The sequence below is a fragment of the Mauremys mutica genome, chromosome 1, assembly GCF_020497125.1.
Source record: "Mauremys mutica isolate MM-2020 ecotype Southern chromosome 1, ASM2049712v1, whole genome shotgun sequence".
In the NCBI taxonomy this organism is placed as follows: Eukaryota; Metazoa; Chordata; order Testudines; family Geoemydidae; genus Mauremys; species Mauremys mutica.
This window is the reverse complement of record NC_059072.1, coordinates 157,496,504-157,511,051: the sequence shown is the minus strand read 5'-3', so window position 1 is coordinate 157,511,051 and position 14,548 is coordinate 157,496,504. Positions and strand designations below refer to the sequence as shown.

The 14,548-nt window shown below is 51.2% G+C and overlaps 1 protein-coding gene across 3 annotated transcripts in view; it reads right to left on the bottom strand.

The window, feature by feature from the left end:
• Nucleotides 1–200: 200 nt before the first annotated feature.
• Nucleotides 201–14,548, bottom strand: part of LOC123359704 (complement C1r subcomponent-like) — a 57,897-nt gene continuing 43,549 nt past the window's right edge. For 2 of the 3 annotated variants that reach the window (XM_045001128.1, XM_045001138.1), the window contains exons 2-8: nt 10,904–11,131; nt 10,494–10,686; nt 10,055–10,176; nt 9,118–9,196; nt 8,266–8,400; nt 1,650–1,724; nt 201–1,359 (exon numbers count right to left, since the gene is read on the bottom strand). In XM_045001128.1, coding sequence (XP_044857063.1) covers nt 563–1,359; nt 1,650–1,724; nt 8,266–8,400; nt 9,118–9,196; nt 10,055–10,176; nt 10,494–10,686; nt 10,904–11,131 — 1,629 coding nt within the window. In that variant the 3' untranslated portion in view covers nt 201–562. The remainder of the gene's footprint in view (nt 1,360–1,649; nt 1,725–8,265; nt 8,401–9,117; nt 9,197–10,054; nt 10,177–10,493; nt 10,687–10,903; nt 11,132–14,548) is intronic. The other variant, XM_045001133.1, reaches the window with a different exon arrangement.

Genomic DNA, 14,548 nt, shown 5'->3' with positions numbered 1-14,548 from the left:
GGGCAGTCAGGAAGGAGCAGGGGTTGGATGGGGTGGTGGGGGGCAGTTAGGGGTAGGGATTCCAGGGACAGTCAGGGGACAGAGAGAAGGGGTGATTGGATGGGGTAGGGGTCCCGGGGTGCCATCAGGAATCAGAGAAGGGGTTGGATGGGGTGGCAAGGGGCAGTCAGGGGACAGGGAAGGGGGTGGATAGGGCATGGGTCCCGGGGTGGGGGCTGTCAAGGAACATGGGGGGGTTGGATGGGGCAGGAGTGGGGGGGCATGACCCCTCATGGGGTGAGGAGGAGGGAACCGGTTGTTAGCATTTTGGCAGCTCATCACTGGCTTCACCCAATAGTGAAGTTGCATTTGGAAACCTTAGAACATCAACAAAGCTTCAATCAATGGCACAGAGGCTTTGGGAAGCTTTGATGATGTCACCAAGAATTCAGCCACTGCTATGGCAGTTTTGACATCACAGTCCTTTGACATCACGATGCTTCAGCCAATGATGTGTGGGTGTCTGGATACCTATGTGACATCACTGAGCCTTCAGCCAATAGGATAGTGGCATTCAGAGCCTCTACATCCCTGTTATCTCTTTGATCCAGTCCAGGTAGTTGATGACCTTGGTGTAGAAGCCATAGCTCTTGTGACAGCCGATGCCCCAGGAGACAATCCCGGTGGCTATCCAGCGCTCGCTCTCTGAATCCTGCACCGTGAAGACACTCCCACTGTCCCCCTGGCAGGTATCTTTCCCCCCACTGGGCGAGCCAGCACAGAACATGTTCTCAGAGAACACCATGGCCTTCCCACTGACCTCCTTTCCCTGCAGCCATTTCTTGCAGGCTGTCTGGTCACCCACTGGCAGTGATACATATTTCAGTCGGTCTGCGAGAACTTTTTTCTCCACCCCAAAGCCGCTCACGTAGCCCGTGTATCCTTTGGCATAGAAAGTGCTGTTACTAGCATCTGGGAGGCAGACAGGAAGCAGGTCAGGGCCCAGTGGCACTGGGTCCCGCAGTTCAATCAGTGCAATGTCCCCATTGAAGTTGTTCTCATCATCAGGGTCGTAGTGGGGATGCACGAACACATTGCGGACGGGGTGGTTACCCAGCTCGTGGATCTTATTCACCTCCGTGTGGCCAAGGAACACGTCGATCTTCTTAGCCACCTCAGCAAGGCTCTCTGTCACTGAGGCGTGTTTCTTGGGGTAGATGGTGCTAGCAGATGTCAGGATCCAGCGGTCACCCAGCAGCGCCCCACCCCCGAGCCCAACGATGTGTGTCTTTGCCTGCCATGGGAAGCTTCCCGGCGGTGCTGTGCTGCCACCGATGATCCGCTGGATTCCAGTGATGGGTTTGTCTGGCTTCCCACACACTGTGAGGAGGGATAGGAACCGAGGAGGCTGTTACATGCTCTCTTCTCCTGCTCTCTCTCTCTCTCATCTCCCCATACCTTTCAGTTCCCTGCTTCCCTGCCCTCCTGCTGCTTTTCCATCTGGATTTCTCCATCTCCTGCACTGCCACCTCCCTCACAGACAGTCCCACATTACTGTCAGTTCCACTTCTCCATCTCTCTCTCCCTCGCGCTGCTTGTCTCCCTTGGTTTGTGCTGACTCTGAAGGCATATTGCTGAGTGCTGAACACAGTGAGATGTTCCCTACTTACCTGGTAAACACACTGGGATGTCCTCATGGCCATCTTGGTCAGCCCAGGAGCCCTGAGCAGAGCAGTTGAATGTATCCGAGGGAAAAGAGAAGAAGATAATGAAACCAAGGACTGCAGGGAGCGATCATCAGGCACAGGCGGAATGGGGAGATAGTCCCTCTTTCTAGGGCACTGGAACAACCCCACCCGGCATGCTGTGCTCAGCTGTGGGCCCCTCAATCCCAGAGGCATCACACATCAGACAGGAAGGGGGCGGTCCCTCTCTGCTCCATCTGGAGAGCCTCCAGCAGGAATGCTCTGCTCAGCTCTGGGCCCCTCAGTTCCAGAGAGAAAGTGACAAGTTTGAGGGAGCTCAGAGAAGAACCACAGAAAGTCTCAGGGGGCTGGAGGGGATTGAGGGGTAATGAGATGCTCATTGGAAGTTATATTATTCAGTCACTAGATGACCTGAGTGCTGAATAGAGTTCAGCATGTGACCTCAGGTCAATTTGAGCTGGTTTATCTGTATCTGTCGTGTACAGCTGGTTTATCTAACACACCCCTCCTGTGTAAGGACGGGGATTCCTTGATTCCACATACCATGACACTGAGTTCTGGGAGAGGTTCAACGAGCTAAGTACACCTGGCATGGAACAGTCATGACTAGAGAGGGGGTGAGGGAATGTAAGGATCTTTGCAAGTCTCTTAGGCCTTGTCTACACTACAAGACTATTTCGAATCAACTTAGTTCGAATTTGTGGATTCGACCTTATGAAGTCGAATTTGTGTATCCATACTAAATACACTAATTCGAATTTCTGAGTCCACATTCACGGGGCCAGCGTCGACTTTGGAAGCGGTGCACTGTGGGAAGCTATCCCACAGTTCCCGCAGTCCCCGCTGCCCATTGGAATGCTGGGTAGAGCCCCCAATGCCTGCTGGGGGGAGAAATGTGTCGAGGGTGGTTTTGGGTAAGTGTCGTCATTGAACCGTCAATCACAACCTCTCTCCCTCCCTCCTTGAAAGCGCCTGCGGGCAATCTGTTCGTGCACTTTTCTGGTCAGTGACAGCGCGGACGCCACAGCACTGCAAGCACGGAGCCCGCTGCGATCATCGCCGTTTTCTCCTCCTCGCACTTTATCGTCCACGTCTTCCACAGTCAGCTGCTGAGAAATTGGGCTACTTTTCAATGGTGCTGCAAGCACTGGGGGACCATAGGGGACGTTTTACAAACATCAACGTCGGGTGGCCGGGCAAGGTTCATGATGCGTGTGTTTTCAGGAACTGTGGGCTGCTCAGACGCCTGCAGGAAGGTAGTTTCTTCCCGGACCACGAAATAACTGTTGTGGATGTGCAGATGCCTATAGTCATCCTCGGGGACCCAGCCTGCCCGCTAATGCACTTGCTCATGAAGCCCTATACAGGCGCCTGGGACAGCGACAAGGAACTCTTCAAATACCAGCGAGCAGCGTGACCTGTGACTGTTCAGTTTCTTTACAGAGAAGCTGAACCTGCCCCTGTTTCTTTACCCAGTTACTGTTGACTCTCCTCTTCGGTTACATACCCCGTTCACCCCGTTACCCCCACTTCCAGCACACGTGTAAAAATAAAATACATGTCCCATTATTACTTAACAAAGGTTTCTTTATTCATGACTTTTCGTGAAAGGGTTGAAACTGGGACGCAGGCTGTGCTGGGTAGGGTGTGCGGTGATGTAAAGACTGCCTCTAAACTCAAGGAATGACAGGCTCCTGCTCCTAGAGCGGTCCGCAGTGCCGGAATGCTTCTTTCAACGGAGCCTGCCATCCCTCTTTATGGAATTCTGTGTGCGGGCGGATATGTGACCTTGTGGTGGAGGAGGACGGATACAGATTCCTCAGCTGCGTGACTGTGCGGTCCAGGACAAGGACCGCTGTATAAGATCTGTAACCGCCCTCCCCCGCTGCAAAGTCACATCTCCCCCGCCCACACAGATCCTGGAAACCACCTCCAAAAACCGACCAGGGTGCCTACTGACTGCACCGTGTGTGTGACCCGCTGCTGATCCTGCCCCCATGTCTGTACCCTGGGAAAGGTGACTGTCCTATGCAATTAACCACCCCCTTCCCCACGCCCCCCATTCAAACACAGTCTTCTTTGAAAAAACATAACGGAAACAGTAATTAACAGCAAAGCATTTTTATTAATTAAGTAGACAGTTAGGGGATGGGACTGGGATTGGGACAACTGTGAGTCTGGAAGTGAAGGACTTCGGCAAATGTAGGGTATGAGAGCTTTTGGGTACTTGAGCACTGTGCTGTGGTGCAGTGACAGTATTCACGTCCCCGGCCGCCCCTCCTCCTGATTATTTTCGGTGAGGGGGGTATGGGACTTTGTGGCGGGGGAGTGCGGTTGCAGATACACTGCAGGGTGTCTCTGTCCTCCTGCGGTCCTGCAGAACATCCACAAGGCGCCTGAGCGTGTCCGTTTGCTCCCTCACTAGTCCAAGCATTGTTTCAGTCGCCTGCTTGTCTTCCTCACGCCACCTCTCCTCCCGTTCGCTGTGTGAGCGCTGGCACAGAGAGACGGTCTCCCTCCACTGGCTCTGCTGGTCCGCCTCTGCTAGGTAGCAGCCCATACGTTCCTCGAACATCTTGTCCCTTGTCTTTTTCTTTCGCCGCCTAATCTTCGCCAGCCTCTGCGAGGGGGATGCTGTGGCAGGTCTGGAGACAGTGGAAGCTGTGAGATGGGAAACAGGGAGTGAATTCCTTGCAAAGATACATTTTTGCGAACAATTAACTGAGTCTAGGCTGTCTCTGTGAATTCTGGGTTGAGACCCCTGTGCCTGCTGGGGCAGAAATCATTTTCGCGGTGGATTCTGGGTAAATGTCGCCAGTCATTCCTTCCTCCGGGAAAGCAACGGCAGACAATCATTTCAAGCCTGTTTTCCCAGAATTGCCCTGGCATACGCCATAGCGTGGCAACCATGGACACTGTTTTGCCTTTTGTGTATGTCACCGTATGTGTACTAGATGCCGCTGACAGAGGCGGGCCAGCAGCGCTACACAGCAGCATGCTTTTGCTTTTGCATGACAGCAGAGATGGTTACCAGCCATATTGTACCATCAACCATACCATAAATTGGTAATAAGATGGTAATAAGATGGGCATGGTTACCTATCCTTTTGCACTGCCCCATTTGGGGCTGTCATAAGTGCCCCTGGCCAAGCAGCCAGGGGCGCAAAAGCAAAAATTGGGAATGATTCCCTGAGTCAATCCCTCCTTTTTGGTATCTAAAAATAGAATCAGTCCTGCCTAGATTATGGGCAAGTGTACTAGAGAACCACTGTATCATAGAACCAGAGAGCACAGCTGCTCTGTGTCCGATCCTGCATAAATTATGAGCTGTATGCTATTCACAGGGGGTGCTCCTGCAACAACATCACCTGTTCATTCCATTCTTACCCCAGCCTTCCTGGGCTACCATACCATTGTCCCCCCACTTGTGTGATGAAGTAATAAAGAATGCAGGAATAAGACACAGTGACTTGTTTGTGAGAAATGAGTGGAAGGAAGCCTCCAGCTGCAATGATAGTCCAGGCAGGACATTAAGGAGTGTGGATGAAGGAACCCATCATCCCTCTGCTAGTCCAGGGGCAATTGAATCTTTTATTTACAATGAAGGGTGGGGACTGATGGAGCTCAGCCCCCTGTTGCAATGATGAGGACGGTTACCAGCCATATTGCACCATCTGCCATCAAAAATTAGGGACAGGCGCCCTTAATCGACCTTACTGATGCTAGTCGGCATGGTTACCAGCCCTTTTGCATTGCCCCATGTGCCAATAGGCTGATGATGAGGACGGATTTCCATCGTTTTGTACCATCAGCCATCCATAGCGTGGGGGGAGCAAGGATGTTGGTGTTGAGTGCTGCACCATCGCGTCTATCTGCAGCATTCAGTAAAGATAGGGTGACATGTAAAAGAGTCAACAGAGGATTGTTTTCACTTCTGGTGGTGGTTGGGGTGTGTGCGCAAATTGCCGAACTATGCCCTGACCCACCGCAGACACTGTGTTTGACCCTAGAAGCATTTGGAGCTCATCCAAGAATGCAAATACTTTTCGGAGACAGCAGGAACTGTGGGATACCTTGCGTCCTCATTCCCCCCTCCCTCCATGAGCGTCCATTATATTCTTTGGCTTTCCGTTACGCTCGTCACGCAGCTGCGTGCTGAGTCTGTGCTATGCCGTCTGTCCGTAGATTTTTTAAAAATACTTTGGACCAGGCGTAAAATTACAGTAATTACCCTAACTAGATGCAGGAGTCTCCTAGCGAGATCACCCTGAGGAGGGTCACTGAAGGAGATAGAGAGCGCATGCTGCGTGAAAGCTAGCACGAACCAGGGCCCGATACAGCCGTGCTCGGGGAGGCAGTGCTCCCTGAGTACCTCATGAAAGCCTTGCGCGGAAAACTGTGCTACCACGGAGCACCCAATAAGGCAGCTCTCCCCAGGAACCTCCTGCTGATGCTTTTCGATTAACGCAAGGAGAGCTTCGTGGAGATCTCCAAGGATGATTTCTGTTCTATCCCCATATCTAGAGAGACCTCCTTTTCACACAGTTAAGATTCCTGTTATATTAAGAATAAAAGTTAACATGGTTAAAGCACTTACCGACTGCTCCTTCCCCTGATTCAGGGTCTGGGTTCATGGCCAGGGAGGGTTGGTAGGGGATCTCCGTGACGGTGATGAAAAGATCCTGGCTGTCGGGGAAACCAGCGTTGTAAGCGCTGTCGCCTGCCTCGTCCTCCACAAACCCTTCCTCATCTTCCCCGTCCGCGAACATCACCGAGGAACTGGCCGTCGACACTGTCCCATCATCAGAGTCCATGGTCAGTGGTGGGGCAGTGGTGGCAGGCTCCGTAGCGTCCGTTGGCCGCTTTGATTTTTTGGTAGGCTTGTCTGGGGTCCTTGATTTTCACGCGGCGCTGCGTTGCATGATGGCTGTATCCTCTGTCTGTATCATGGCTTTGGAGACCTTCTCGTAGGTCTTTGCATTCCGTTCGTTGGAGCGCAGCTCCGAAAGCACAGACTCCTCGCCCCACACACCGATCAGATCGAAGAGTTCCCGGTCAGTCTACGCCGGGTCCCTCTTTCTATTCAGAGATTACATGAACTCCTCTGCTGGAGAGCTCTGCATTGCTGCCGGTGCTGCGGAGCTCGCCCCGATGTGCAACCAGAACGTCAGATTCAAACCGCCCAGACAGGAAAATGAATTCAAATTTTCGCGGGTCATTTCCTGTGTGGCTGGGCAGAGAATCCAAGCTCGGGCTGCTGTCCAGAGCGTCAACAGAGTGGTGCAGTGTGGGATAGCTCCCGGAGCTACTAAGTTCGATTTCCATCCACACCTAGCCTAATTCGAACTAGCCATGTCGAATTTAGCGTTACTCCACCTGCCAGGGTGGAGTACCAAATTCGAACTAAAGAGCCCTCTAGTTCGAATTAAATGGCTTCCTGGTGTGGACGGTTGAGTGGTTAGTTCGAATTAACGCTGCTAAATTCGAATTAAAGTCCTAGTGTAGACCAGGCCTGAGGGGTTCAAACTGCTGAAGAAGTTTTGTTGGTTTATTTTTTTTGGGTGAAGTGGGAGGAGGTGAGAATAGGTTGAGATTGAGCCAAGGGAAACGAGCTCAAGAGTCTTCCCCCTGCACTGTGAGCCTGGGGCGTCATCTCCCAAAGTGGGGCCAGAGCCCCATTCCAGAGCACAGGGAACTAGGAGCCATGGGGAATGGATAGGGGGATGCTTCTAGCCTAGGCCCAAGGGGCTGCGTGGGGAGACGGGATCTGAGGGAGTGTAGGAGGCACCGACCCCAAGCACACCCCCATGTGGCACAGCACGGCCCTGCAGTTCCACTGCACCCCCATCCTCCTTGGCTCTTGCAATGGTTTACTCCCACATCACAGTACTTAGACCAAGATTACCCCTTTACTGGCTTATTTATTAACTTTTGAACAGAGCACAGAACTCTTTAGCTCCTCACCCCCACCCCTCTCCTGGGAGCCTGTGTGCTAATTCAGAGACAGGCCCCCTCTCTTAAAAAGTCAAGAGTCCCACAGACGGGCCTGTGTAATAATTCAGGCAGGTTTACTCTCCTTACATTCAAGAGTTCCACCGCCTTCCTTCTGGGACTGTGCTAATTCAGGCCAGCAGCAGCCTTAAACCAGCTTCTCCCAGCTGGCCCTCTTTCAATTCACTTCTTCCAGCCCCACATGGGGAAAGCTCATCAGCCCCCCTGGTAGGAGAAACGAGGCAGCAAATACGTTGCCATCCTTCCCAAGGCTCATCCTAATCAGCTGGGAGAGAAGGGAGCCTTGCCTCCACTCTACATTAGAAGGCTCCTGATCCCAGGCCCTTAAAGAGATAGTAGTCTTGGTTTTCCCCAAACACTAATTCCCTGCAACAGCTTCCTTTCTCCTGTATCTGCCTCTGCCATTCCCCAGGTCCTCATGTTCCCCCAAACTCCTGGATCCTGAAAGAGCCATGGCATGGTTGACTGACATCTAGACTCTCTACTGCCCTTAAAGGGGATGGACCACCCTTGTTACCAAGGCTTTCCCAGCTCAGATTACTATGGCTCTTCCCGGGTCAGGACTCACCACTCCCTTTGACTATGTGGTAATAAGGCTTCTCGCACCGGTAGGTGATCACTGACTGGTAGTTGTTGTTCCCGTGTTCGCTAACATAACTGAAGGCCCCGTTGGTGAGATTTTTGGGGTCACCACAGCTCACAACTACAAAAGAGAACAAGGAGAGGAGTCAAGGGGGAGCCACGGTGCTCACTGTAGCAGTAAAGTTCGGAGACTCATGCTGGACTCAGCTGGAGCCCATGATGTGAGGGAGGGATGGGGACTGTCCGTGAACCCGCTGGAGGGGATGCAGGTCCAGTCCCCACTTGGCAGAGACTAGAGTTGCTTGGAAAGTGGAGAAAAGGGCACACAAAAATTCAAAGTTGTTCAAAGCTGACCTAGTTTTTTAATGTAATGACACGTTATCAACATTTTTATCCAAAAGGGTTACATATTTCAATAATAATTCTGATTAAAGTCAGAAAAATATTGAAAAAAAAACAAAACCAAAAAATGAGAACATCAGTAGGGTTTTTTGCAATAGTTTTTTGCGGGGAGGGGAAAGGCTATTTTTGTATTAAGCAAGTTTTTATTTTAAAAATGTTGCCCAGCCCCCGTGGAAAGCATGGTGGCCATTCGTCACCCCCCTGAGTGCAATGATTTTGGGGAGGGTTGGACTCAGTCTAGGTCCCAGTAGGACCTATGCCTAAGGATCACAATGCTTAAGATACTGTCAGAACTGGCATTTATGAGTCCCCTTGCTGACAATAGAAAGGCTAAAGACTATGTGGGTTATGGAGGATGTACTCCCCACTCACCCCTTCGGGTCAGGGATCAGTTCAGGAGGATAATTCATGTATGAGGATGGGGTTATTGACTCACTTTCACACCGGGGCATGGGTCGGTGCCAAGTCCCATCATCCTGGCAGACAGCACTGAAGGATGCCAACTTCTGGTCACCCTGCAGGAAAAAGAAGAGAAGAGCTGAGGACCACATGTAACCTCAGGTCCCTGCCCCCAACCCCAAATCATAGGGATGGAGCCTGGCATCTGCCTTCTCACTGCTGCCCAACTCTGCTCCTGATGTCCACTTCAGTGCCCTGCTGTGATCCCGGAACCTTTCCTCCTTACCCAACCTCCTACCCCTTTGTCATGCATTGGCCTTGGCTGCTCTTATTTCAGCAGGCTCATGATTCAGCCCCTTTATCCCAGCCAGAAAAACCTGCAGTCATCAAAACGGTAATCTCTGATTCTATCCCATAGACACCCACTCCTGGGGTGGGGCAGGAGAGAAGGGCAGGGGAGTCCTGCCTTTCATCAGATTCCTGAGCAGACTGCTGGGGATCCTGGGGCGCCCCTCCAGAGAGTGAGTCCTGCATCCCAAACATTCTGTAGAGCGATGACAATGTTCTTTGTTAATCTGACATCACGGTTGGCTCTAACTTTTTTGCCACCCCAAGCATGGCAGTCAGGCGGCTTTCAGCAGCTTGCCTGGGGGAGGTCCCCGGTTCCAAGGATTCGGCGGCTTGCCTGCAGGAGGTCCACTGGTCCCGTGGCTTCAGCATACCCACCACCAAATTGCCACCAAATCCACAGGACCAGCAGACCTCCCCCAGGCAAGCCACCGAAGGATGCCTGACTGCTGCCCTCGCAGCGCTGGTGCCTGGAGTCGCTGCTGCCTGACATCACCCGTTCCTGTGAAAAGGCAGGGACTGAAGAGCAGGGAGGAGAAGAGACTGGAAAGGAGGAGACTTTGGCAGAAGAGAATAAAGGAGGAGTGGAGAAGAGAGCAGAAGGGTGGGGGGAAGGAGGGCCTCACCTCCATCAGTCCATACCCAGTCTGGCAGCTGACATTGATGTAGTCACGAAATCGGTACAGGGGCTGCAAGTCTTTGATGAGGGTGAACTGGTCCCTTGGCACAGGCTGTGGGCACTGGATTCCTGTTAGGGGAACATGCAAGGCTTTAGCCTTTACTGCCCATACTCTTCCCGATTTTTCACATTTGCTGTCTGCTCACCCTATCTTTAAGGGCACTGCCATGGGAACATTCATCCAGATCTGAGGTGAGAGGGGGTGCTGGGCAAAGAGAAGAGAGAGTTAAACCTGACTGAAAGCTCTGTACTGGTGGTGCTGCAGGTCTGGCTACTGTCCTGGGGTCTCTGCTTGTTGGGGATGGGGCCCAGGGCTCCTCTGGATTCTCCTGGTGAGGAACAGCCCTGTGCACCCCTCCTGTATGGTGTGGAGCTCTCATACTCACCCACAGCTTGGTAATAGGCCAGGAAGCCCTTGTAGGGGATAAGGGTGCCATTCTCCTCGTTGGAGAAGTCAGAGTGGAACATCAGCCTCATCTGGTTCCCTTTGGACACAAACTCCCTGACTCCTGGGTGGTTGCCTGTCGCTGAGCCTAGCTGGCCACAGTACCGACCCAGGTCTTTCTTATCTGCTGTGATCTATCAAGGAGAAAGTGGGAGGGGAAATCATGAGAATTCGTGAAGTTCAACCTGCTCTATGTATCACCATTCCCTGGTCTATGCATCTCCAACTCCCTCCCTCTCCTCTGTGCCTGTTGGCTAGCAAGGAGAGCCTGTTTGCTGTTGAAAAATGATTGTGCCTTGAGGTCACCAGCTTCCCCTCCCCACCCCTACCCCAGGTCTCTGCTGCACGCACCTTGACGTAGTCAGAGAGGCAGGACTCAGATGGCTGCAGGTCGAACTGCCAGAAGTCCAACTCCACCACAAAGCCCTTTGGGACTGTAATGTCCCAGGTGCTGATGTTGTTGTTGGGGTATGGGTTGGGGAAACTGGGGGATGTGATCTCCCAAAAAGCATCCTTGGGGTTGGGCTGGAACTGACCACTCCAAAGAGGAGAGACCCCCACAGGAGAAGCAGGGGGAGCCTGTGAACACAATGTACATGGAGCGTGAGTTACGGACCAGCCATAGATCTGGGCCATATGCAACCAGTGGAAACTGCATGCAAGGCTCATGTGCAGTTCAAAGGACCCCTGGGTACTCTAGGTACTGACCAGGTGTTATAGAGCCAATGGAGACATAGGAGACATTGAAGAGACCCAAAATCCAATCAGGTACCAGCTGGGCATCAGGTACTAGCCAAGGATATGGTTCCCTCAGACCAGGAAGCCATTTCAAGGGAGACTAGGCACGAACCCCGTGGGCACTGGCATAGGCCTCAGGTTATATACATCTGCGGTGCCTGGGCTCCAGGAATATTCAGGGCCGGGTGCTCTGCTCCAGCAATATTTGGAGCTGGGTCTCTCCCCTGGCCCTGCCTGGATCGGGCCCTGGCCCCCGCGGGCCTCCCCGCCGCCGCATCCCTGCCTGAGCACCCCCCCACATCATGAACCCCTCATCCTCAGCCGCAACCATCATCCCTCTGCACTCTGATCCTCTGCCTCAGCCACCCTGCAGCATGAACCCCTCATCCTCAGCCCCACAGCCCTCACCCCACACCCCAACCCTCTGCTTTAGCCCTGAGCCCCCTCCTGCATCATGAACCCCTCAGCCCCCAGCCCCAGCCAGAACCCTCATCCCCTCGCACACTAATCTTCTGCCCCAGCCCTGAGCCCCCCCACATCATGAACCCCTCATCCTCAGCCCCACAGCCCTCACCTCACGCCCCAACCCTCTGCCCTGAGCCCCCTCCTGCATCATGAATCATCCTCAGCCCCACAGCCCTCACCCCTGCACTCCCTCCTATCCCCAAACTCCCTCCCAGAGAGTGCACCCCCTCCCCCTTCCCACACACCCCTTCCCACCCCCAAACTCCCTCCCAGAGCCTGCACCCCTCACCCCTTCCTATGCCCCCACCCCCAGCCCAGAGCCTGCACCCAAATTCCATCCCAAAGCCTGCACCCCTCACCCCTTCCTGCACACCCACCCCCTGCCTGCACCCAGCACCCAAACTCCATCCCAAAGCCTACACCCTGCACCCCTCCTGCACCCTAATCCTCAGCCCAGGATCTGCACCCCAGACCTCCCCCCTTCCCGAGCCCCCTCCCAGAGCCTTAGGCAGGTGGGGGCGGAGTTTGGGGGGGGGCGGAGTTGAGGGGGGGGTTCTGGGCACCATCAAAATTTCTACAGACTTGCCACCCATGGGCACTGGCTCTTTGTTATACACCAGCCGTGGACCCGGGTCTCTTAGAACCAGGGGGAGGAACAAGTAAGCAGCGTTTTCCCCAGCAATTTAAATTAGGGGGGGTGCTCAAATTTATGGGGGGGTGATCAGGGCCGATGTTTCATGATCATTTTGTTAGATTTAACTCATGTTTTAAAATCATCATACAAATTAAAGTTAGCTACTCAAGCCTTCTATGAAGCACTACATCTACATCCTGCTTGGTTTCTTGTTATAATTTTGCACAACTCTGTTAATGAACTTCTTGAATGTAATGAGTTCATTTTTGGTGACTTCTCCTGTGTCCGGTACTTCCATTCCTTCAGTTGATATGCTCATTAGTTCATTCACATGATCGGGCAGAAGGCGACTTCTTTCAGAACACAATATTCTATTCAGTCATGAAAAAGAACGCTCAACTGTAGCTGTTGTGACTGGGAGTAGCAAGAGATAAATTCCTGCTTATTTTATCCCAGGAAACATAGCATAAAGATTGGGTCAAACCACTAGTGATGATAAAAAAGAAGTTGAAGTCAAATCTTCATTCATTCGTTGTATGATATTCCACTCTGTGTTCAAATTCTCTATTCTGTCCTGAGCACATGGCAGCCCCATTGCTGGTAGTGCCTCACTCTACTCAACTGTCTGCGTTTTTATAGGACACAGTGGTTGAGTAGTATCTAGAAGTCACTGTTGTAGATTTTTAAGAATCAAGTCTGTGTACTTTTACAGTTGTCTAAACAAACACTTTGTGTCTTCTTCACATAAGGATCAATATAAATATCTTCATTAGTCAACTTCTGGACTGAAGTCTTTGCTTCTTCCAGTACTTTTTCAATGGATAGCTCTCTGATTGATACAAATGTAGCTTCTATTGCTGGACAAAGATCGACTCCTGTTGTAGCAGATGCCTGGATGGCATTGTTTAATGACCCAAGTGATTTCAACAGTAGACTTACAAGAGAGAGAATGGCAATAGTCTTCTCTGAACATAGTAGCAAAAGTAATCCACCAGCCTCACTACTTAGATCCATCCCATCTTGGTAGATAGTTTCCAAAGCCAATAAAAAATGCCTGGAGCAATTTTAAGACAACAGCCAAGGATCACTCATGAGAAAACCAGAAGGTTTTCCCAGGTTGGTCTAATTTGAACTTCAGTCCCAATGTATCTTCTATATTTTCCAAGATACTCAGTCTTTTTGGACTCTTGCAGAAAAAAGAATATAATGAAGAATATAAATGTATAGCTTTTAAAATGTCTTTTGAAGAGTCTGCAGCTCGTACTAGCGCTAGTTGAAGTAGATGGCCTCTGCAGTGTGTATAGGAGAGATTAGGGTTACACTTTTCTCTGAGCAAAGCTTGCACGTCACCATGTCTTCCAGAAAAGTTTACAGCTCCATCAAATGCACAAGCAGCCATCTGTTTGGGGTCCAATTGACAAGCATTTAACTCTTTTAAGATGTGGGTTGTCACAGATGCAGCCAATGTATCTTCTAAACTTGAACATTTAGAAATGCATCTACTGGCTTACCACTGACATCAAGATAACATACACAATGACTTAATACTTGATGTCCATTTGCATCGTGCATTCATCAGCCATGTATGCACATTTTTTGAATGTGATGAGAGAGTTCTTCACTTTTTCAACTGTTGAGTCTTTCATTGTTGCAACGCATGCTTCTAGCCAGTCAGTTGAGTTTCTTGCAGAAAGAGAGTGATCATTTGCTGGTCTTGTTTGGAACCATTGTTCAACTTTAGGATGAGCAAGTGACAATTGGCCTCCAGTTTGTATTGTATGGTATCTTTCACTTAAATAAAAAGTATGATGCCACAGCCATGTTTGTTCCCATAAACTGTGTGTCTCCAGCATTCTTAACAGCCTCATTAAGTACTTCTAAAATTGGCTTTGAAAGTGGGCTTATAAGACTTTCTGCATGTTGATGCACTCCAAAGACATGGTGTTTTGCAGCCTTTTCATGTAGTTTGTTAGCATTGGTTTTACTGATCGGTCTGACAAACCAAGCTCCTCCACTTTTACCAATTATAGCATTGGAAAGCTTCCCTTCTTGGTAAGCTTTTTTACAAGAGGTGCACCAGAAGCTAAATTTGTAACTTCAATACATGGGAACACTTTGACCAAGAAACATTGGGAACTGCCTTTAGGTTTTGGAGACAC